The following is a 25174-nucleotide window of genomic DNA, read 5'->3' on the forward strand; positions in this document are numbered from 1 at the left end:
CGTAGACATGTAGCATTATGAGATATGTGCAAAGAATACAACTCATTTTTCCAGAGTATCTATTGGGGCTAATTGTCAGCAACAGCTCAGGTTAGCTGGAAGAATGTTTCAAGTCATATTTTGATATGCTTTAAAGATTGTGCAATGCTAGAAACCTGTATATAAATGTTTGAGACTCATCAGCTTTACAGTTTGGTTTTAAATTGTTCATTCTTGAGTCCTAACCCAAAGGAACTTTCACAGAGAACAGAGAATAACATCAGGGAACTAAAGCCAAGGCTGGTTTTGATATACATAATACTACTTTATTCCATTGTTTCAACTTTCTTACAGGTTTAAAAAGTGTACAGGGGTTCAGAACCACCTCAACAGAACAAGGAATACATAATTATGGGAGATCTAGGGTCAAACCACAAATGTGCAAGCGTGGTTGGCTTCCATTACAAAAGGTAATAGGCACAGTCTTTACATATGCATTTTGGTGAAAGAAGGAATAATAGTGCAGTGTTAAAAGGCACCAATAATCAATAATTGGGCCTTTTTTAAAAGCCAATAACCATCTAAGAAAATTACATTTGGTTCAAAATAATGATTTAAATATTTTATTGATTGGCATGCATCTGAACCCCTGGCAAGTTATTACAGAAACCTAATGTGCATCCTTGCCAAATAAAAAAGATTTCATCAGTGGACCTGAAAATCTGTTCAGTACAAAAAGGAAATACTGAAGCTCTTTGCCTGTATTTAACACTAAACAGTCTTGTTCACCTCCTCTGAGAACACTTGTCTAACAAACAGCTATTTAAAAAATGCACAGGAGTATTTCTCTGAAAGCAAGTGTCACTTTTAAAATCCTGTAGCATTGTCCTATTCCATGTGCTATGAAAAAACATTAGGCACAGACCACAATTTACGTTTTGTCTTAAAAAAATACAGTATGTGCAAGCTTGGTTCACACAACGGATTGACAGCTACAACAGTAAGCTATTTGGACTTCCCAAAGAAAAGGGCTAGTTCATTTTAATTTTCTAAGCAGTGATGCACACTGCTGTGTGCGGTTATCGTATTTGCATTAGGATTATCTGTGTAGCCAAGAAAGGAAAAGCTTTAGTACACCCTAAAGGACACTACATCGATACTGTGTGCTAATTCAACAGGATCAAGAGAATGAAAGATTGAAGAGGTCATTGTCCACAGGCAGCTGCAGTTGCGCAGCCAGCCAGGAAGGGCTATTGCTTTCTGCAGGAAGAATGGTGTGAAACTCAGTTTACCCCTTAGATGCCCTCAAACTAAACCACTGGGATGCAATGGAATCTAGTGATGTGCGGCATGGGGAAAAAAAGGGAAAGGAGAGGGAGAGTTTCTGTGAAAGTTGTACCAAAATGTGCCACTTTGTCCAAAAGCATCATGCCCAGTGTAGGTTTTATGCATTGCAGATCGGTTGTACAACTGAAAATTGTACAAGTTGTGAGCAGAGATAGAGCTGATTATTAATCTGCAGTATCTACTATAGTCCTCAGGTATATAATTTACGGATAGCCACTTACTGTGTTGTTGATGGTTTTCTCTTAAATATACATAAATTCAGAAGGCTACTGTATATTCTGACACAAAGTTAGTATGACAACTTTTCTACAAGGGGAAAAATATAAGGTAGTAACTAATTTATTTCAGGAGGAACCTCCTCTGACGTGGTAGTTATTTCATGCCCTTTGGAAGATTTTTAGTCCTGACTTTCTCCATCGTTTCTGTCGAAACATTCTCACAATTAATTGCACAAGAGCTATATTCAAGTTCAGTCATCCCTCTTCTAGCAGCCTTTTCCACAACCACTTTTAAACTCTAACATCCCAGCAAATTATTCAAGTAAACATTTCTCTCCTGGCAAGTTTCCTTACACAGCAAATACTATCAAAACTCCATGTTGGACGCCATGCGTCAGTTTTCTTTAAATGGAGCAGGAATTAGCCCGTTTTCTTGGTTTAGGGTCCCGCACATCCCTGTCTTTTAAACACATACAAGATGAACATATTGTCTCTGACAGTCTCCGCAGTCCCAGCCTGAAAACGCTGTTGGAGAGGCTATATATCACACAGTTGCAGAAACTATTGCTTATAGCAAGCCATGTTGTTAAGAAGGAAAGCGCTGGGTTCTCCAACACCCTAGAGCTCTCCAGCAGAAAGTACATGATATAGGGGAGCCACAGCACGTAGAACACACTGGTTATCCGAAACAAAACCATGGCATAGCGGCGATCGGGGCTGTGCCCAGTCTCCCCAGCAGCATCCACTTCGTGGCTAGGAAATCGAGCTCTCCGGTCATTTATCTCTTTGGTGTGCTGCCGGCAAATTTTGAAGATGTGGAAATAGGTGAAACATATGACAAAGGCAGCGGGAGCGTATAGTAAGCACACGATAAAGCCAGTAAAATAGGCATTAGTTAGCCAGGAGGTAGCACACCATTCAAAAATATCTCCATGGTAACCAGGTTTTCCCCAACCAAAAAAGGAAGGCAAGAAGATCAGACAAGAGTATATCCAGATCAAAATGATGCAGATTCTCAAACGACAAGGTGTGACCAGTTGGTTATAGGAGAGAGGCTTTGTTATAGCGAGATAGCGATCCACACTGATGCAAGCAAGACATGCCATAGATACGCTTTTTAGCACAGAGATGATATATCCAAAAACTTGACAAGTCAAGGACTCGTGGACACCTGTCGAGTAGTGGAGCAGTGACAAAGTAGGAACCAAGCAGCTAACTCCAACAAAGAGATCAGCATAGGCCATAGTCTGAATAAAATAGCTGGTGGTATAATGATGCAGAAGTGGAGCACAGTGAAAAACAAATATCACAGTTAAGTTACCCGCAATAATTAAAAACGTTAGCAAGACAATAACAACTGTCTCAAGGATACAGATGTCAACTGCATTGTAGTGACCAAATCCAAGAGGGCAGGACAGATGCTCAGATATGTTCATAACACTACTGCTCATATTCAGAGTCCTCCATTCAATCCATCGGGACTGGTTCATGTTTTGTGATTAGGGAACACTGCAAACTGAGCCTTAACGAGCAGATGACCTGCTCAATGGCAGCTAAACTCTGCTTCAGCGTCTCCCGTTCTCTCTTTGTAGATACGGCCAGTGCTTACATTTGGGAGGATTACAGTCCCATAGCTGTTGATGCCTCCTCAGCATCAGTGCATCACCTCTGGCACACCTTAGCTTTAAAGAAAGAAAGAAAGAAAGAAAGAAAGAAAGAAAGAAAAGAAAGAAAAAAAAAAAGCCAGAAAGAGAAAGGCCACTGATCAGCTCCTCCAGTGCTCTGGACCAATCTTTAGTAAACACAAGGCACTTCTAAAACAAGCAGGTACTGTGAAATACCAAAATAAAAAAGTGACAAAAGAGATACGTTCATTTATCTGGGAAGGAGAAGGGGGACTCTTTGACTGCTTATTTTCCTGAGAAGTCATTTACTTTGTAATATACTAGGTGATGGAGAAGATGGGAAGGAGGACCCTCAGTACAGCTCAGGTTTCCCAGCAGTTACTGGAGAGAATCTTTTTAATGTCTCAATTTAAATCACAGACTGACTGGAGAGTAAAGGAAAAAGTTCATCATCTAATGCTGTCTTTTTCTGGCTCCGTTCAGGAGACAGTGTTCCGTCTTATTCGTGCTATCCATTGGAAAAGTAAGGTAAAGATTTTTTTCAAGGTTAATTCCAATAGACTCACCACTGTTTGGGTATGAATAATGAATTTTATTTGGAGGGAGACGGTGGAGGAGGGACAAGGCAGATTTGTCCTCTGACTCCCAAGAAAGAAAACATACATCTCATACAATGAGGAAGATTGTATCTATTCAATAAAAATGAAAATAATTTAAGAATAGAATTTGGAGACTTATGTCAATATTAACAATTTCTTCAAACAGTTATAGTCCATTACAATTATTAATGCCAGAAGCATAATTCAAGGTTCCCACAGACAAAATAAATCCTCTTGAATTTAATTTCAGCCATGGTAATTTAAAATAATAATCTTTCGAAACTCTACCACATCTGCTACAGTGGATCAGCACCCAGAGTTCATAGGTATATCCATGATATTGCTCACCTCTGTAGCAACACCTGAATCATTTCACAAACCCCCATACAACGAGCACAGAAACTTCCATCTGCATTCTGCTGTGAAGCTAATGAAACGCTGATTTGACTAGAAAAGCTGCCATTATTTACTACTCCATTATTCTGTTATTCGGCTTTGTCTTCTATGTAGTTTTAGGGTTTCTATATGTATTAGATGGCCAGCATAATAAACAGTTGCTTTCTAAAATGTTCTTCTAATTGCAGGACGTTACCTTGTTCATTTTATTCGGAGTTACGGAGAATGCAAATGTTAAATGACAGCATCTTCTATGTTCAGTTTTAAGTAAATGCTTGATTAGTTCAGGAATCATTAGGCAGGTAATTAATTGTATACAATCTTGGTTTCTGAAAGGCCCCTAAAATGACAAAATCATCTTTAATCCTAGAGTTCCTGAGACTAGAAGACTGGCAGTGAGAATTAATGAATCCACAGAAAATGATCTCCAAGGTCATTCAGCTATTATGCTGGCATTTGCCTTAAGTCTCTTTAAAAGTACCAGAACCTCTTTGATGGTTTGAATAGTCCTTGCTGTTGTCTTCAGGAACTAGAAAAGAATTGTCAATGCTGGTGCAGCAGTTTGAGAGAAAGCATTCTTTCTGGAGTTAATTTCCTGCCGTTCATCGCCACGCCATACAGAAAGTCCTTCTGATTTTATAACATTCCAGAATATTTCCGGCTATTCGCTCCCTTCATCTATAAGCAACAGATCACGTATAAAATTAGAACTTTCCCTAATTCTTTGTTAAAGCAATATAGCAATCTGTCTCACCTACACGCATCCTTATCAGCCGCTACGGTGAACTGCTTGACAAGCCAGTCCTAGTTACTGTGGTGCAGCTACAGCGTCTGTCGCTACTGCTCTCCTTCCCCTTGAAATGAGTGCTTGCACCTGAGCCCGCTCCTCCTCCTCCTCCTCCCCCCCTCCCCTCCCCTCCCTTCTCCTCCTCCTCCTCCTCCCCCCGGCCGCTGCAGACGAGCCGGGCGCTGGAAAGGTGACTGGCTGCCCCGGCCCCCAGCCAATGGCCGCGCCGCGCCGCTGTCACTAGGTAACGGCGGCCGGGCCGGGCCGGGCCGGCGGCGCCCCCCGCAGCGCGGCGAGGAAGCCGAACGGAGCCCGAGCGGCGGGCAGCGGCGGCGCTGCGGCAGGGCCGCGGGGAGCGGCGGCGAGCGGCGGCGAGGCGCGGGCGGCCGCCCCGCCACGGCCCGCGGCTGCAGGGGCACAGCGGCGCAGGCGGAGAAGCCCCGGGAGCTGCTGCGGGGAGATGGCGCGGTCCGGGTCGGGACGGACATATGGCGCTGGAGACCGACGCGTTTAACGGCGGCCGGCTCCCGGATACGCGCCCAAAGCCCCGAACGTTTACAGCGGGTCCACCCAACTCATCCTTTACTGCGAGAAACAGATATAAATTTAGAAACCACCACCATCGTCGCCTAACTAAAAATGTTTAGTAAAAGTTCTTCTCAGATGACTAATTTTGCATGCATCTTTCATAAAGCGTCTGGAAATGTTTAGCTCGGTAAAATAGATGCTGTGGCTCAACACAAATTTTCCTGGTTTCCTTAAAAGAGAAAATTACAGTCTCTTAAAAATTAATTATTTGTCTACTTAAGGAAGATTTCTTTTCAAACTCATCTGCAACTGGTTTCAATACTGTACCAGCTTTTAATTGCTTCAAACGACTGCAAACAGTTTAAATACAAATACTGTGAATAACAATTTTTCCAAGCACAGACTTTCTAATGCAATTAAGAGACCTCTCTATCCATGCAAATGGATGCTGTTATTCCTCAATTAAGGACTCAGAACTTTGTTTACTTCATGCTTCCTAAAAATAAACCCAGTAGTAGAAAAGTACAATCAGCAAAGTTCTCTTCCATGGATATTCCATACACCCTTAGAGAAACAGCAAATTTAGATACCAAAAGACCAATCATAACACAGTATTTTGAGCTACAAATCAGAAAGACGTGTCAAGAATGTTATCATCTTAAATGACTTTTTAAGAAAGTCATTAGAAACTATGACTTTAATGCAGGACAAATGACAGGCAAGATTTTAAGAAGCTACTCTTAGGTTAACATCTCATATGTTGAGTACAGCCTGGAGCAGATATTCCAGGATGGATGACAAGTCTGTAGAAATGGGAAGCAGCATAAACTGCTGCAGTATGAGTGGTTTGTGATCATTCCAAATCTTCCCATCGAAGAACCGATGAAAAAATTAAAACCACTCCAATACCTCAGAACTGTACGGTTGTGACAACAGATTTAATGACTAAATTTAGTTCCCTTTAGTCTCCAAATACAGCTTTAAGCCACAGTTATCCATACCAAGGGCGAAACAATAGGAAGCAATGTTTATTCCTCCTCTCCCCACTCCTCTGGCGTGGGAAGAGAACAAACAGCGGTGTGCAGAGACATGGCAGCAACCAGTACTTCTCCCTCCCCTGCCTGGGCCGGTTCTTTGGTGGGCACCCGTGAAACAAAGGGCCAAAACATCTTAAAATGCATATTAGAAAGCCTCAAAGACACAAGCAGCACGTTAGAGAAGCAAAGGTAAAGCTTAAAATTAAATGACTCACAGAAACTATATGCTCAGTGCATCCTGCTCAATAGAGGTAACTACTGTAGCTTCCAAATGTTACAGTGACCACAGTTACCTCACTTGCAGGTCAAATGCAGCTGACACAAAACCACTGTGTGTGCAGAGCACTGAACTCAGCCAAATATTTCAGGTTCTGTGCAAAAAATGTGGATACTGCTAAGCAGGTAAGAGGCAACAGAAAAATCAATGGCAACCTCTGCTGGTTGGTTTTCAATGCAGGTAACATATTTCCTGTCAGAAATGATAATTAAAGGGATTTAGTGATTCAAAAGTAAAGAAGTTCGATTTCTTTCTTTCTGGAAATAAGAGCAGGGTTCCTTTTTTACCAAAAAAAAAAAAAAAAACAAAAAAAACCAAACAACCAAGCCAAAGGCACACTGCACACTGCCAGTGGCTTTATCACTTCAGCTCCTCCTGGAGCACAACACCCGGTGGCATTTTCTAAGCAGCAGCAGCACAAACTGCACGAGCCTGTGGCACAGACTAGGACTGTATTTTACGTACATTTGGAGGTAAGTGAAAATTAAAGCAGTAATCAGCCATGCTATTACAGACAGAGTTTTCTAACATGTGGCAATACTGGGATGGTACATCAGAGGCGGCATGTTAGAATGCTATACAGACAAAGTTTTCTGTCTGTAGATTAGAGAGATTCTGGCACAGTTTTAAACAAAATAGATTCAGGCTTTTTTAATTATTATTACTATTTGCATATAAAGAAAAGGAAGTGACCACAGCAGTATTGTACATGATGCGTAAACTTCGTAGCTGGTTACATACAACAGAAGGACTGAGCAGTCTTCTTCCAGCTGGATAGAAGGGGCCAGGTTGTGCTGGCTCCTGCCTGAGTGGTGAATATCTCCAGGGATGCAGTTTTCACAGTTGTGCGGGCTCCTGCTCAAACATTTGACCACTCTCACTGTAACTCCTATCAGATCAGAATTTTTCTAGTTGCTGTTTATCTTCGTTGTCACCACAGCTAAACACCCTTGGGCCAGTGGTAAAACCCCAAAAGTATTAGTTCTCAAGAAAACTACAGTATCTTGCAGCAAGTTTAAACCTATGAATATATATACCCTACCACTCTATGAAGATTTCTCCACCTGATACTCTGATTTATTAGTTTTGCTATCACAGATCATTTTCCTTCTCCCACCACGTGATCATGAAGGACACCATAAATCATTCTACAGTGCTATGGCTCACAGACCCCTGTGACTGCTAAAAAGATCAATTGTTACAAGTTACACAGCCATTTTTGAAATGCAGCTGCCCTTGTGGAGCACTTAACTCACTGTTACAAGACAAAATTATCCCCAGAGCCTACCTAATAATTTTCCACATTAGAGGCGAAACTGACTTTGATGGCAGCAACAGAGTAGACTTTGTAAAGTGGAGAAGATAGAAGGGGACAGTACAATTTGGAGTGGCATATGGGAGGAGTTCAGGTAAGAGGCTGGAAGGAAACAGCAGCTTTCTAAAAGGTCAAGGTATGTGAGGGATGTGGAAGAGAACTAATGATCCCTTTTCTTTTTACTGCTACTCCAGCAGACTCTGTTACAGTCTGCTCCTCTGCTGGACACACAGCCCCAGTTCTTTCCCAGTACTGTTTCTAGTAAAGCAAATATTAGCCAGTATCATAGAAACATTAGGTAATTAAGATGCTGCAATGCAGAAAAAGAAGTTGGCCACCACAGAAGAAATGGACATTCACAATTGCAAGTTTATTGTGCAGTACTTTCATGCTGTTATTTAACAATTTCACTGTTTGAAGTTTGAAACTTTTAAATCAGTTACTAACGTTATTCATGTATTTAATAAACATTAAGCAAGTCTTCAGAGTAAACAGCTACAATCTCCCTTTTAAAATTACTACCTGTGATATCATGGATTAAATAGTTGCTTTTCTGAAATTTACATTAAAGGACATTTTTCTTCAGGCAAGATTATATTGATGCTCCTATGACAAATGGAATTCACTTCACAAACTCAATTCAAAGCGACAAATACCATCCAACTTCTGTGCCTCAAATCAATAGAAATAAAACACCATGCAAGAAACTATCAAGAAGTGAATTTACTTCAGGGACATGCTGTGAAGTCTAATAAATGGTGATAATTAGCACTCTTCATTAATTAAACATAGCATTTGCTTTAAACAAACAACACTTAAACTACAGAAGGATGCTATTTACTAAATGACCACATACAATAGCAAATGCTCCAAAATGAATTACAATGGACAGTGGAAAAACAGGAAAAGTGTCTTAGGATCGTATTAAAAGCAAAAATTCAACACACGCTCTCAGACAATTTCAGGCATTTGCCACTGAAACTAATGGACCTGCTCTCAAACCAGCATGTTAAAAAAAAAAGTGTGTTGGCAAAAAAATGGAGACTTACTACCTGTCACTGCTCCAGGCATCACTCTGGAGGGCCCTGTTGTTTGCATTGCTTTTCCTTTAGCTCCTGCTTCTGATTAGGTGACTGATGTTTAGTTAGCAGTTTGTGAAAACATATAGACAGTCTAAAAAAACCATACGTTTTGTTGAAAATTGTCCCTCTACATTTTAAGTACCATAATAAACATATGTCCTATCCATGCAGCTGTGCTAACATAAAACACAGTCTCTATGCATGGAAGGACCATAGAGGGAACAGAAAGGAACAACCCATTAATGACACTGCTTTCAAGAGATTATTAGAATTTTCACCTGTCAAATCACAGGGCAAAAGACAGCAATCAAGAGAACTGCAAATGAAGAAACACTGAAATGCAGAGAAGAGTGTGAACAGTGAAGGCAGTATGACCCTTTCTTTTCCCCTGGGAATAATTTCTCATATTTTAACATAATACTTAAAATATCATTCTAATACTGCATTAATTTAAACTTTTTAAAGGCATGTTTTGACATAGTTGTGTTCTTCCTAATACTTTTGTCTATGTCAAGCCAGGAACTACAGTCCATAGACATAGGTATTCTAAAAGCATATCACAACTGGGCACCAAGGAAGTATATGTTCAAAAGGGTTCCTGCTGGCTTGGCAGGAGAATAAGCTCAGTCAGTATGAGTAATAATTCCATTGCAGCAGAGCTAGAATAATAGATTTACAGGCTACTCAGAAAAAAAAGCCAACTCCAAACACTACTTTGATTTTTCATATACTTGAAGCCAAAGAGTTCTCTGAAACTTCAGCATGATCTTTTAAAAGGCAACCAATTTTGATCTAATGAGTTTGAGTGATGAATAATTTATAGTCACCTTGATTAAGAAGCCAACTTCTAAGATCCATGCAAAAGCAACTACTAAGATACGAACAAAAGGATCAAAACCAAGTACATCTGCCAGTCTTTCAAAATCACGTTTGGATGCATCAAAGTGTAAAGTTTAAGTGCATGCAAAAGTAGCTTTAATTTTTCATTGCCTTTTAAAAGCAAAGAAAAGTGGTGTCCGATGTTAACTCTTTGAATCTACCCAAGATGATCACTCTTGTTTTATTGTCAAAGCATTCCTACTACTGTAGGACCAACCCTGAATGCACTTGCAAATCTATCTCCCTCTCAGCACCACACTTCTGAGCACAACAGCAAACTTGTACAGCAAAAATTCCTCACTGTAACCTTTGGCAATTTACTTTTAATCTGTGCTGACAGCTACAATACAGAGAGCCTTTGTGTGAGTAATTTATCTTTATCTCAGAAATACTTTAATATCTTCAGAATTACCTACTCCAACTGTCTTCCCTAAAAATTGTGAACTGGCACCTGCTCTTACCAAAAAAAAAAAAAAAAGACACCTGTCAGATGTGGACTCAAATCTACTTTTCATGGATGCACCTTAGGTTAAATGGCCACAGTCCATTCTCCCAGAGCATCTAGCCTAATCTGGATGGGCTGCCTGGAAACTCATGCCTAGTCACAGGGACAATTTAAGTTTCAATTTACATACAAAGGGCACATTCCACCATAAATTGTTTCTTTAGTAGATTGTTTTAAATAGGGCTTCCTCCAGATAAAAAGTGGCTCAGAAAACAACCAGACAACTAGGATCAATTAGAAGAAAAAAGTCATAGCTTCAAATGTTGCTGTAAATAATCAGGTAAGGACTACAGAGTCATTATTTTGGTACAAGATCTACTGAGGAGCTCGTGGTACTGAGCCCACATTTCAGATAGCAAATTCAACTCCATTATTGAGAACAGTAAAGCTGAAAACAATGAAAGCAAATTGGGAATTTTAGAAGACAAACAGTTTTAAACAAACCGTTACTCAGTATTACTATTCTACCACTTTTATGAAAAAATCCAAAACGGGAACATGGAAAAGATATGGCACAAAAACTATTTATAAACTCAAGCGTGGCACAATTTCTTTTTATGGATATTAAGCTCAGTTTCATTTAGACCAAATTTTTCTCCCAGCTGTAACTGCTGAAGAGGTATCACTTATATCCTCTTACAGCATGGAGTCTATATAGCACACACTTGCATCAATAACCATATATGAGAAAGGACCAGGAATAGCTTCCTACCATGAATGGCCTAGAGAGAAAATGTTGCAAATAGCAGCAGTTTAAGTAGACTTCTGGCTAACTCATAGACATGGAATCTGGCAATGATCAATGTCTGGAAAATGACACTGAGATCAGGAATTATCAATTTTTATTTTTTCTGCCCCAGAGTTAAAAATCAGCTAATTAAAATATATAAAATCATTTCACATCTGCTAGCTATCTTTCAAGATTAATAATATCTTAATACATTCAACTTCCAATAACTAGCGAGTTTTGTCTTAAATTACTTTGATTGTATTAGATAATGAGGACATTTATATTTATAGTTAGAAATTGGCACATGTAAAATGTTATGTGAACTGAGAAATTATGTTCTTTATTCAAAAAGAAATACCAAATCTGACATTATTTGCCATCTCTAAGAAAAAACTTTTAACAAACACATACCTTATCATACATTAAATAGAGAGATCTTCAAGTCCTTTTGGAAAGGACACTACCAGGGAATATGGAAGTCAATTCTATAGATTAAACTTCAGTCAAAGAATCACAGAATGATAGGGGTTGGAAGAGACCTCTAAAGATCATCATGTCCAACCCCTCCCCTCAGGTCCACCTAGACCAGGTCACACTAGAATACATCCAGGTGGGTTTTGAAAACCTCCACAGATTGAGACTACACATCCTCCCTGAGCAGCCTGTTCCAACTTCTTCCACCAATATTAAATTCACACATTTACCTTTCCCCTCTGCTCAAAATTATGGCTCAAAGCTAAATGTCATTCTCTTTATTCACATGCTTTTAAGAGACATCCCATGTAACTGCCCAAACTCAGCATATCACACACTGAACTAAAGACTGGCCTCTAACTAATTTGGCAGTATGTTTGGGAAGGGCCATTCATGTTACATGTGCATAGGATGCTGGTGGCTATAATTTTTATATGGCCACTAGAATGAATTTGGCTTGAAAAGGTACACAGCATGTTTCTTCCCAGCATGTCTGTAATGTCTGCTGCAGGAACAAACTGAGCATAATTTGTTCTCCTACTTTTAACAGAAGATAAAGAATGACATGACAAAAATGGAATTACTTGCTGCAAAACTTAAACAGGAATCTTTAAAGCAATCCTACAGTAAGGAAAAAGAAAACATCCAAACAAACAGAAAGAGGACAGCTTTCAATAGCATAAAGAAAAATGTTTCCCGTAGCAGCAGCAGTTGCCTGTATCTTATTTATAGTCATTCCATGTAACAAAATAAAGATATTGGAAATTACTCTCTAACAGCTATCATTTTCTAATACATTAACTATAACACATAAAAATGAAATCCCAACAGCAATTTTCTACAAAGGAAAGGCTTTAGACAGTGATTTGCATTCCTTTTTCTGCATAAGTTATGAAAACACTAGTAAAAAAACTGTCATGGAAGTGGAATAAGGTTAGCTTAAAAAATATATATTTCTTAGCTTATGTTCTAACTGAAGTGCTCACAGGGAAGCAGCTTTGCTACAATTCCTTTCCCTTCCCAAGAAGGTTCTTTATAAAACAAACTAAAAAAAAAAAAGTAAAAAAATGGTTGCATTCAAAAAGCTATATTTTATTGTTATGGCAACTGATGTGCTAAAAATAAAGAAATAAAGTTGTTATGGCAACTAGAATTTTAAAGGCAGTCAAAAGTAGAATAATCAAACATTCTGCTGGCTTAAAATGTAACGTCTATGACTCAATTTTCAGAAAGAGCTTCAGAGACAAGTAGCAGTTGGGGTGGATTTTTTTTTTTTGATTCTGCTTTGGAGATCACAATCAGTACAAGTTTCAGAGAACTCCACAGAGTACAAGGGAGGAAATCAAGGTGAACACAAAATTAGTCATGCATAATTCTCACGGTCAGTAGGAAGAAAACACATACCTTATGCCACTTAAAATATACCAACTTATTATTTAACAGGAATCGGACAGTATTCATGTCAGTCATCACAGTGATTGAAAGACATTATGTAACAAAACTACTTAATGATTAACTACTGAAAAGTTGGAGAATATCAAAATTAATTTGACTATAGCAGCAGAGTTCTGCCCCTGTATATGTAATGAATTATAAAGACAACTATAACTACAAGACCATAAGATGTTTAAATTTCTGATACATGCTTGATCATCATTACAGGGCTCCTAGCTACATAAGCACTTCCACAACAGTCTTACAGAACTCACTGTATCTCAGCCAACACTTCTTAAATTGTCAAAATTGCTACTTCTATTAAAAAAAAAAATAACAGAACTACATGCACTGTGATGTGACTAAATGCTCCAAAGCCCATACCCAGATAAGCCTTAATTAATACTAAGCAAAGTATTTAACAGATACTTCAGAGTATTATGACTAGAAACAGTAACTTATACTGGAAATATTTGCATTGCAACCATGTACATAGTATGTGCTAGCAACTCAGTGAAAGCTAATATTTCAGCACAGCGTGTCCCTTCTATTTTGTCTTCACTACAGTCAATCAAGGTTCCTACTACTGTTACTCATAATTCTTTTCTGATCCATATGGAAAGTCTCTCAGGCCAGCCCTGCCTTAAGGATGCAGGAGTAGGATGGTCACATATACAGATCAAAGTCAGGTTCCTCCTGTATTTGTGCTAAAGGGGAAAGAATCAGTTTAACTCCTTATCACAGCACAAAAAAATAAACAGATTTTTGGAAATTCAAACATTACATAGGAAAGTGCAGCAAGGTTAAACAAACAAATGTAAGTGTATTTTTGTAGTTTTGCTTCCCCAGCCTCAGTATTAATCCTTAAGGCTAGATAACACAGTCAATTCATTCCCTGTCAAGCATCACATGAAGTCACATGTATTTCTAGAGATGCAAATGATTTAGGGAAATTTGAACTAATGAATCTCTGACAAAGTCAACAGCTTCTGCAAACTAAACTCCATATAAACAGTCACTATATATAACTTTTCATCAGTCAGGATAAATCTAAAGACATAGGAATATCAAGGCTTTAAATGAAAGTTCTAGAAGTATTCTGTCTAATGCTTAGGGTAAAGGAGTCAGGCTGTGTATTTTCAAGGTTTGTTGCTGACTCAACCAGCTATTGGAAACCAAAGACATGCTGTTCTGAGCTTTCTATGAAATTAGCTCCCTCATTGTAGAATATTTTAAACTTAATCAAGTGTATGTTTTCCTGAAATGCAAGTCTTCAAGTTCAAAGAAAATGTGCAGCAATCCAAATATCATTCCACTTAAATGACAGCTATGTAAATCTACTGCTTATGTTCAACATCCAGGGGTCACATTTCTTGTTATATCGGGTTGAGTATTTCTGCACTGAATATGTATATTACAATATATATATATATAAAAATATTGTAAGAGTATCCCAAATGAATCTTTATTGTAACATTTGCAGACACATTTTATCCCAAACATAAGTTTATCTATTTTTGATTTTCCATAAAAGAAAAATTTGAGAGCAAGCATTTGCATAGAAAGGCAAAGGAAATCCTGGAAGGTGTGACAACAAAAACCAAAAGTGCTTTCTGAAATTATACTTACAAATTCATGAAAGAAAGGTGGCATCATTCTCAAAAGTACCTCCAAGTCCTTTGCCACACAGGTAACAAGAAGCAGATTTAATTAGACTGCAATATTACATTAATCTAACTAAGGCTATGTGAAGGCTGCCTCAAAAATGGTTTTACCCATCCCTCTTGCCCTACTCAAGCTACATGTCCCCCCCTCTCACACCACACTTATACATCTCATTGCTCTAACAGAGATTGGAGGAAGTAAGTTTTCTAAATAAAAATCTGCAAGTTACTATGAAGGATCAGCCCTGCAATCACTAGATAGAGTATACAAAAGAGATGGAATGCACAGTAAAAGAAACCTCTTCTGGCAACCACACAGCCTGAAACTGCACCCCTGGTATACGATGATTCCGGCTGGATATTGTACTATCTAGTAAAAAAAAAGTTGCATTTTGAAAGTGGATTGTTTTGACAGAATCTAGCTAAATGAAGTGAAAGCCCACATCGGCAATATTCGGTTGCCAGTTTTTAAAACAACTAATGAAAATTTACAATAAGAAAAAAAATTCTTAGCTGCCAAAATATTTGAGTATGTCCACAGAAACCTACAGAAAATATTATTAGAGTATATACACTAGCAGACTGCAACTGATCTCCTTTTAGTTAGCTTACTTCAGCAGCTGCAAATCTGCTTGATGATAAAGGAAATTACTCTTAATTGGTATGAACATACTCAACACTACAAAGGGAAAGAAAAATGTTTAGTATATATAGGTTGTACAGAAGGTCTACGGATGTCTCATCTCTTCTGAAGTGATTATTGTCAAATGTACTAAATCCTAGCTCGGTCCCTTAGAATATCACAAAGAACATATGGATATCATTGTCATTTGGGGTTTTAGCATAAAGAAGTCATACCTAAATTCAGGTAGCAAAAGGTATCAGAATTCACCCCTTCATTAAATTCCAGTTTGAACTTCAGTGATCTTTCATCTAAAATTCTCTTCTTCCTAACTGGCCTCTGCTTTCAAACAAAGGTTACATAACTGGCATTCAAGAGGCTGCAGTACTTAAGGGCTGGTGCTGTGAAGGTGAGAGGAAGAGATAAAACACTGTGCTTTGTATGTGACTGTAATAGAGCAGTTCGTATGATAGGAATTAGGTGATACTATCTGCATAGTGTCCAGGTTCTGGATATCAGAAGACTGCACTCAAAATCAGAGTAATTGGATTTTAAATGCCTTGCTTGTAAGGCTGACTAATTTCTGTTATTGCATGTGTAAATAAACCTTGAAGTTAATCTTTAAAAAGATTTCAGGCCACCTTCATTCTGATTTAGAAGTTGGAAGGCCATTTGTGCATCACTGAGTTGCCGAACTGCCACATTGGCATGGGCAAGAGGCTTGCATATGCAAATGGAATGACTATGTCTCTTGAAAATCTGAATGACTAGCTGTAATTTGTATTTAGCATGGTTTGTGTCTGAATTAAAGCTGAGGGCAGCTTCCTTGTAGATTCTGTTGTGTAATTTTGAAAGGTTGCTTCACACTGTCAGGAACTGCTCTCCCTAAAAGCCCAGTCTGGGGTCCTATACTTGCTTACACAGAAAACAAAGCACAAGGCAGTTTGTAAAATAAACAATATTTCCTGTGAGTATTTTATGAAAGGTAAAGAAAGAAATTTAAGAAATCATGAATACACTTATTTAAGGGAGCAAACCACCTTTTCCTGACTGTTAATTGCCGGTTTCAGTATGTTCATGTTTGAAGCTGGAAGAATTAAATTAAAAACGAGCTCTAAATGCTTAGAGAGGAACACTTAAGAATCAAAGGATCCCAAAGTATACTTCATATATAGCTTTTGAAAATTTCTCCCAAGAGCCACAGCTGGTGTTTAAAGTCTCTTAAAATGCCTTTGTTAACAACAGTACTGGTGATCAACATTTTTATTAAAGCACGTTTTACCATAGGAATGTGCAGCTAGGAATGGGCTTTGTTTGAAAGCAGAGGCCAGTCAGGAAGAAGAGAGTTTCGGATGAAAGAATATCAACAGAAGGTTGATTTTTACAAAAATAATAAAATAAACTCTCAGGAATTGCAGTTCTCTTACAGTGGCTCATATACATCACAATTTGCTTCATCTAACTAGTGTCCTATGCTGCAAGAGGGAGATGCATACACACAATGAATATGCATTACAGACAACACATGCTGCAGAGAACTTCAGAAATAGTCCAGTGTTACTCAGTGGAGCAGAATAAAGTTGTTTAAAACATTACCGTGGCTGCTGTTTCAGCCTTGACATCATTACTGGTACAAGAAAAATCAACACCTACTAACAAACCAATATTTAAATTCAACCAGGATACCTATTAATGTTTACCTAGGAAGGAGTATCATGGATTTTATGACAAGCTCTAAGGGTTCCAAGCACTTACCAGAACTATCAGCTACTACTGCACACTCTATTGTAAAGAAATAGCAAGGCACTGAGACATCCTCACTCCATCCTAACAAGCACTTTTAATTTGCATCAATATACATCTATCTGAAGGCTATGAGACTATTGAATTTTAACATCAATTCTGCCAGTAACCACCATTTAAACCTATTGAAGCCACAATACTTGTATTATCCACGGTTTTCTCATTTTGCTTGAAATGATGGGCAAGGACACTCCTCTGTTTTTTGCAGAAAATAGATTATCGATTCACAGTCAAAACAGAGGGTGGTCTCCAAGAGGGCAAATGCAAATCCTTCAGAAAAAATGTGTCAATTTATGTGACTTTTAGAGACAGTAGGTCATACAGTGCCCCAAGAGGTGTTGTGTTGTAAGTGTCATTTTACTTGCTAAAGTAAGTAGAGAGTATGGAGAAGAAATAGCAGGAAATCTCTTCATGTGGCAGAATTTCTTATAATTCTATGCAAGCCCTGAAAAAAATATTATTGGCGTTACTTTCCAGCTCAAATAACATACACAAAAATACAAATTAAGATGACATAAAAATAACTAATGGATGCTACTCCTTTTTTCCTGAAAAGAGCTGTCATTAAATTGAATTTATTCAAAGATGAAGAGTGAGCACAAGATTTTCCCTTTTGTGCACACAAAACTGAAAGATTTTCTCCAGACAAGCTCTAAATGAATCAAAACTTGACAAATTAAATTCACCTTAGGGACATTTTATTCTCGAGTTTGTAAGAGTAATATTAACATTTACTATGAAACTAGGTACCCTGGCACATTCATAATAAACTACACCTTTTATCTGAAGTCTGAATTTAATAAAGCTATTGAAAGAATTAAAATTTTGTCAACTTCTGCTCTTCAGGGGCAATATTTTTTCACTGATGTCTAATAAGTATTTTCAGTTCATATATACTTTATTATTCCACAGTATGCAGAGCCACTAAAACAGTTTAAACAAGGGGAAGACTAACTGTCAGCACTAACAGTTCAACTTATACCAAAAATGAGGCATCTCATCAGTCCAAACAGCATATGATCTAATTTTTCTCTACAAACAGTATTAAATTCCAAAAATATCAAGAATCTGCTTGGCATGAAATGAATTATCTCAGTTTAGCAGAAAAGTTAAGTAACAGTCACAGTCTCCTCACCCTTTGAGAAAAGGTAGAGAAAAGTAAAACTGAAGGCATTACCTATAGATACTGAATTTAAAAGAAATACAATACTGGAAAAGTTGTATATGCATCTCAAATTGATCAGTTCATCTAGAACTATTTTGCTTAATAACTATCCCATTCAGAAAGCAATAAAAGAGTTATCTCTCTTTTTAGTGGATCCTTATAAAATAGGATGTTTTACAATGGATAAGCATATAGCTATGCCATTATTAACATTTAATCTCTCTAAAAGTTAAGGGAGACTATTCTTAATTAGTAGACAGAACAAATGACAAGAAAACCACTAGAATGACAAAAATATAACAGACCAGCATTTCTGCAACTTTTAAACTATTATTGCTGTCAAATTTGTTCCGTGAGAAAAGGAATACTGTGTTTTGAATATTTGGAAGAACAAACTAGACAATACACCTTCTTCAAAGATTTCAGGATGCTTTCCTGCAAAAGGAGAGATCTTTATAATTTTCAGTAGACTACTGTGCCATAAGCACGTGACAGAAGAAAAGTCGACAGTCATACTGGTTTTGGCTGTGGCCCAGGCCAGAGGTGTATTTGGAAATAGGAGATTGCTTCAATGCATAGACACATTTTTTAAGAACTACTGCAAGAAGAAACCAGTTATGTTGCAGCCTGCTCTCAATGCTCTTGCACTGACTGTGACCACAGTGCTTACCAGAGAGAGCTCTGATGAAATGAGTTGCCTCCTACTATACTGGGCAGAGAATGTAGAAGTTATTCTTCACTATGTAAAAACATAAACTCCCTCATTTCAGTTAAACAAATGCAGCATTTTGAACACAAATATTTGCTACAGAAATACTCTAATGTTTCAGTCCATTAACCAACCTGCTATGGCAGCTGGTGAACAGTCATCTTTTTAATTAGACACTCTTACTGATTAATTAGTCTCAGAACACTGAGCAATGGAACCCTGCATAATGCCATTGGGACAAAAAATATTCCTTTTCCTACTGCTAACTTAATATCCTTTTGTATTGCTGCAAATAACAAGCTTGATTAATTTTCTACTCAAACTAAAATAGCCTTTCTAAATGTAGTGACTTTGTCCAGGTCAGGTTTTGGTAGTGGAGGGGCTACAGGGTTGGCTCCTTTAAACAAAGAGTTGCCAGAAGCTTCCTTTGTAACTGATAGGGCTAAGGCCAGTCAACTCTAAGGTGGTCCCACAGCTGACCAAGGCCTGGCCAACCAGTGATTGAGGTAACACCTCTGTGAACAATGTATTTGAGAAGGGGAAGAAGTTGCTGCACAGATGCTAAATGGCAGCGGCAGCAGCAGCAGAAGGGAGTGAGAATGTGAGAACAACATCTCTGGCGACAACAAGGTCAGTGAAGAAGGAAGAGGAAGAGGTGCTCAGGCACTGGAAGAAAGATTCCCCTTTGAACTGTGGTGAAGACCACAGTGAGGCATCTGTGCCCCTGCAGTCCACAGAGGCCACAGTGGAGGAGAGACCCACTCGCAGCCCATGGAGGAGCCCATGCCAATGCAAGTAAATGCTTGAAGGAGGCTGTGACTCCATGGGAAAGCCCACACTGGAGCAAGTCAAGGACCTGGGAGCCTGTGGGGTGAGAAGAGCCCCCGCCAGAGTAGATTCGCTGTCACGACTTGCGATCCTGTGAAGAACCCAGTAGTAAGTAGTAAGGACTGTTTTCACCATGGATGATCCACGCTGGGGCAGGGTGTGAAGAGCTGTCCCCGTGGGAGACACAGCTGAACTGTTTCAATCCATTTCACACAAAAACAAATTTTAAAAAAACTCAAACCCAAGAAGCATGGCATCAGGGCACCAGTTTCAAAGTCAACTGCACTTAATGCTATTTGCATAGATACAGTGGCTCATTTCTAACCTCCTCCACTTTCCTCTTACTATGTAAGCAAACCAGTGATAAAAATTAAAAAGCCAACTAAATATTAAGTGTGATGCAAAGAAGCAAATACCTTTTCTTGCTTGAGCACTTTTGATAATTTGAAAGCTTAAAAAGTAAATATATTTCTACATTAGGTTTACATAAAAGTCTGTTTTCAGTCTTTTGAGATGAGTTTGCAGACAGATGAACCAAGCAAAACAGATAATTAAAGTTAATTTAATGCATTGAAAACTGTGCTTAAAGCAGATGATGAAACTTCAACAATGGTACTTTCTATTTTTAGCTCCCTATTTCTAACTTTTAATTTTGGACAAGAGATTACATTTTTGGGGGAAGAGAGGATACAGACATTCATTTGTGGAACTACTCCTATGAAAAAGTGTCTGTTCCTGGAAAGTGCATATATTATTAGAGCTGTTAAAGAATTCAAGAGATTTTTTTGCTACTGCAGCTCCACTTTTTTCCGTAGCGGTTCATAGCAGAAGTGTTAAGACTGAGCTGATGACCAGCCAGTCAGAGACCTCAGGCAAAGCTACAGCACATCACCTCTGCCAACAGAAAACCAGGCTGGAAGCCAGAAACTCACTAACAATCAGGAAAGAGAGACAAAGGATAGCAATGACAGGCTGAAGATACTGAGCTTCTGTGAGAAAAGCCCACACCATGAAAACTGTTTGACTCCTAGAGAGTATCAAAAACTTCTGAAAAAACCCAGTTTGTTGTCACTGAGAGAAACCCAAGAAAAGCAGAGGTGACTTTGTAGCTAGAATCCCCTGTCGTCCACATCACACACAATTGAATCTGGCCAAGGCAGCTGGACACACGCACTGTAGGGCTTGTGACCACAAGGATACAAGAAAATTAATGGAAGACATGTATAAAGTGTAATTCCATCAGTGTGCACAGACTGCTTCCATTTGTCAACATTTACTGTTCTTTTCAGCAAACAAGTACTAAAGTTTAATTTTATATCCAGGCTGGCAAAACTTCAGAGGTCTCCAGAAATTTTAAACCTTAGCTTCAAGGTTTTTACCTTTTTGCTTTACAATGAGAGGATTGTCTTGTAGGAATCAGAAATAATACTACTGGTCCAAACAATGGATAAACTATGTATTATTAGCTCTAAAAAGATTAGCTTTCATCCATCCCAAACCCCAACACATTTGCTCTATCTTTTGCAGCAACTGAATGTACTTCCACGTAACTGGTCCCTACTGCTTGGGAATTATACCTCTGAGTGATTAATGCCAATTTCAAATTATATTACTGAGATCAACTGTTTTCATGATATGGCAGTATTTAATCCCCAAATCAATGCCTCTCATATTTGTTTCAGACTTTAGAAGAATTCTTCAGATTTTCACTCTTCGGTAGAGTGGCTTGAAATGTTATTGGTCCAGATGCAAAACACCATTACAGTCAGCAGACAGTGCTGTTTTTTGGCCAACTCTTCTGAAGTCTGACCCTTTAATTAGTTATTATCTCTAACTGTTATCGGCACATGCTCATACTGCCAAAAGAAATTACGAAAATAAACAATCTCTTTTTTTTTTCTCTTACAAGTTATTTAGAAGGACAACCATGTACTCTTTTTTTAAGACCTTCAACTCAGTTGCCAGCCATTTCAAAAATGGGCCTTCACATTCATATGCAAATTTTCAATGCTCTTGAGTAACATAATATTCCCAACAACTATCTGCAAGCAAGTTTCTTTTTCTGGTCATACTTGAAAAAGTAAGAAATCTAATTCAAGTTTTGTTTCCTTAAACCACAGCAGCAGCATTTAAGGGTAGTCTGCTGTTAAAATGAACTTTCTACATGGAGCTCATTTCTCAATGGAAATCACATTGTCAATTCCAAGTCTTTCATGAAGAAATGATACATGTAACAATCATAAATCCTACCTTAAAATGGTCCATCCAAAAGTTTTCAAACTACACAATGTGAATGATTGCTTTCTTTTTCTGCTTTCATTATTTTACTTATATAACTACATACAACCCCAGCAGGTGTTACTTTCTAAACGTAGAAAAAAAGACTAAAGTGTAATTTCAAGAGTAATTACTAACAGCACTACAAAACAGACACCCAGTCCATACTGCTGAAAAAGACAGGAAGAATCATCGCCCTACAAATTCACAAGTGAAAACACATACAAGAATGAGCAGAAAAACAGAACAGAAAAGCAAAATGTTCATACTAGGGAGCATAAGATGTAATAAATAAAACATCTGTCCCAATTCAGATGCAACTAGTATTCTACAGTAAGTGGCTTTAACTGCTGTCAAGCGACAGCAGATTTCTAACTTGCACATTGACATTGCCTGACACCTATTCTGACAGGGACAGAGAGGGGCAAGATGATGCATAATTATTGCTGAAGACAATTATTGGACACCTCAGTTGTAAACAGGGTAAACTGTGTCTTGCCACTGGTCAGTTTATTGGAGCTATAAATATATCTCATGATGGAAAAATTCATCTGAGTCTCTTAAGAGGAACCAGTGAAGCTGAACATGAAATAATGAATGAAGTGACCCCAGTCTGTGTATGTTTTTCTGTACTTATTCTTTGAACAAACTTACCTGACACGCTTTTGCAAAATCTCTGTATACAACACCAGTATTACCTCTTCATTAGCACCACATAAGCAGATTTTTCTCAGTGCTATTTGCCTTTGTCTTTTCCTTAAAATAAATAAATAAAAATAAATACACATTTATCCCTGCTGATGTATGTTTTATTTTCCCTTTCCTGCACTGTGCCCCATGCAGCAAGGCCAAAAGCTTATGGCATATGTGCCAAAAAGGTACAAAGAGATATTTTGATTGTCACACAGTACAGATTTACATGTATGTCAGGAACAAAGCAGCTGCCAAATCATACTCCTACTCTCTAAAATTGTATGCAAGACCTACTATTGTGCTCCAGTAAAAATTTTCTGAGAGGCTCACAGTAATCACCAAGATGGAACGCAGTGGGAGACATTAAGATAGCAAGATAGTGCTTGTCAGTAAGGAAGTATTTGTGAGAGCAAAAGTATTTTTTTTTTCTCTCCCTTCCCTCCTGGAACTCCAAATTCACATAGAGATGGGAAACATATTGACATATGAGTGCTCTGAAAAGGGAAAGGAAATACAGTTCACTATATCATTCTTGACAGACTACTGACCTCAAGTGCAGAGGACTAGAGGACATGCCTTTTGGAGAAAAAAAGTATGGCATTGATTTTTCTAAATAAGAAACAGATTTTACTTTCCTTTCTGTGATGAACTGAAACACTAAAACAAGCCCAAAATTATTCTCTCCTACAAACACATTGAATAAAACATTCCTCTAACTGAAAAACACTGCAGCAGATTTCAGAGCTCTGCATACAGATGGTTATATAGAGCGCAACATGCATATCAGATCCATTAAATTATGTGAATAATAGTGGGCCAATCTAACTTACTACTCCTGAACAAACTGCATGCAACTGGCACAGAACAACAAATGTGCCTATATCATGGCCTCTGAAGTAAATGGAAATGTTCAAAGTCTGCTATCATTCAGTTCATCACAAGGAACGTGGTTTTAGCCTGCCAATGATACAATTCCCAAACACTAGAAAGCACAGTTTTACCAGGAGTTAACAGGTAACACCATAGTAGTTTTAAAACTCCACTATTTAACATATTTAACTGTTTCCCAGAAGAGATAGTAATAAGTTAGGTATCATATGTTCAGCACTATTAATTCCAGCTATCGGGTTCACCTTTCAAGCTATGATACTAAAACGACAGTTTTCAAGATCTGTTCCTCAAGCTAAGCCTCTCAAATTTCCTTTAAACAAAATTTCCTTTATATCTTACACAACCAAAGAAAACACAAATGTCAAAGATGCTTTTAAAGTCAAGACTCATTCAAGAAAACTGTCTGTCATTTCTTACATTACTGGTAAATACTGGCTAACACTACATTAATTACTGCAGTACTCTATAGCATTGCTAGTTGAGCCGTATCACCAGACAACTACACCTATATAAATTACTTTTGTACAAATCCCTGGGTGCAGAGGCTTTTCCAGTGTGCCCTTGTTTTCACTGAGGTACTACAACTGGCAGTTTAGCCAGAGCGTGCAGGTAAGGCTGGATCACTGAAAAGGGGAAAGGCTGTTGCAGGCTCCTACGAAGGAGCTCGGAGACAGAGCAGCACGGGACAGTGTTTTGAAAGGTTCGAGGGACCTGAGCAGTAATAGTAAGCTGTTGAAGGGAGAGAGCTGTATCAGGGGGGAGAGTTTTACGAGGAGTTAAGTAGGCAGTGGGTCAAGTTCACAGATGTTACTACCACTTCCCAGTTCTTGTATCTCACAACACTGCCAACTCTAACCATCTGGCAATATCTTTGAGAAATAGAGTCAGGAATACACATGCTTACAGAATATTCTACTGCAGTAGTCAAGGCATCCACAAAAATGTCCAGCTTCCCAAAGTATCCTTAACCAAGAGAGAAATGTGAATCAGAATGACCAAAGTAGAAGGAGATAATGTATCTATGTAAACATATACATAAACTGAGTCAAGATGAAAGCTATGTATTTGATGAGAAGAATAAATAATTATGGAAACAATAAAGTACATGTGGTTGATACATTGCAATGGTAGTGTACGAACACCACCAGAAAAAGAAATCAGTTCTGCTTTTTCATACAGAAGATGCAAGTGAATAATCATTAATATGCAAATACCTTTGAAGCTTAACAGCCATATTATTATTGGCATACACACTACATAAAGCTTTCAAGATTCAGCGAATAAAATATACATGCCTTTATTGCACTCTC

At 38.2% G+C, this 25174-nt stretch overlaps 2 protein-coding genes across 9 annotated transcripts in view; both read right to left on the bottom strand.

Moving 5' to 3' along the window:
- Window positions 1-25174, bottom strand: part of RABGAP1L (RAB GTPase activating protein 1 like) — a 257389-nt gene that overhangs the window by 159883 nt on the left and 72332 nt on the right. The gene's annotated exons all lie outside the window — the stretch shown is intronic.
- On the bottom strand, window positions 1949-3034 carry GPR52 (G protein-coupled receptor 52). The gene has a single exon (XM_010199793.2). It carries the CDS (start codon window positions 3032-3034, stop codon window positions 1949-1951), a length of 1086 nt encoding a protein of 361 aa, XP_010198095.1.

Source organism: Colius striatus, chromosome 10, assembly GCF_028858725.1.
Source record: "Colius striatus isolate bColStr4 chromosome 10, bColStr4.1.hap1, whole genome shotgun sequence".
In the NCBI taxonomy this organism is placed as follows: domain Eukaryota; kingdom Metazoa; phylum Chordata; class Aves; order Coliiformes; family Coliidae; genus Colius; species Colius striatus.

Coding starts and splice junctions, on each gene's coding strand:
- GPR52 (XM_010199793.2), bottom strand. CDS start 3,034: ATGAACCAGTCCCGATGGATTGAATGGAGGACTCTGAATATGAGCAGT.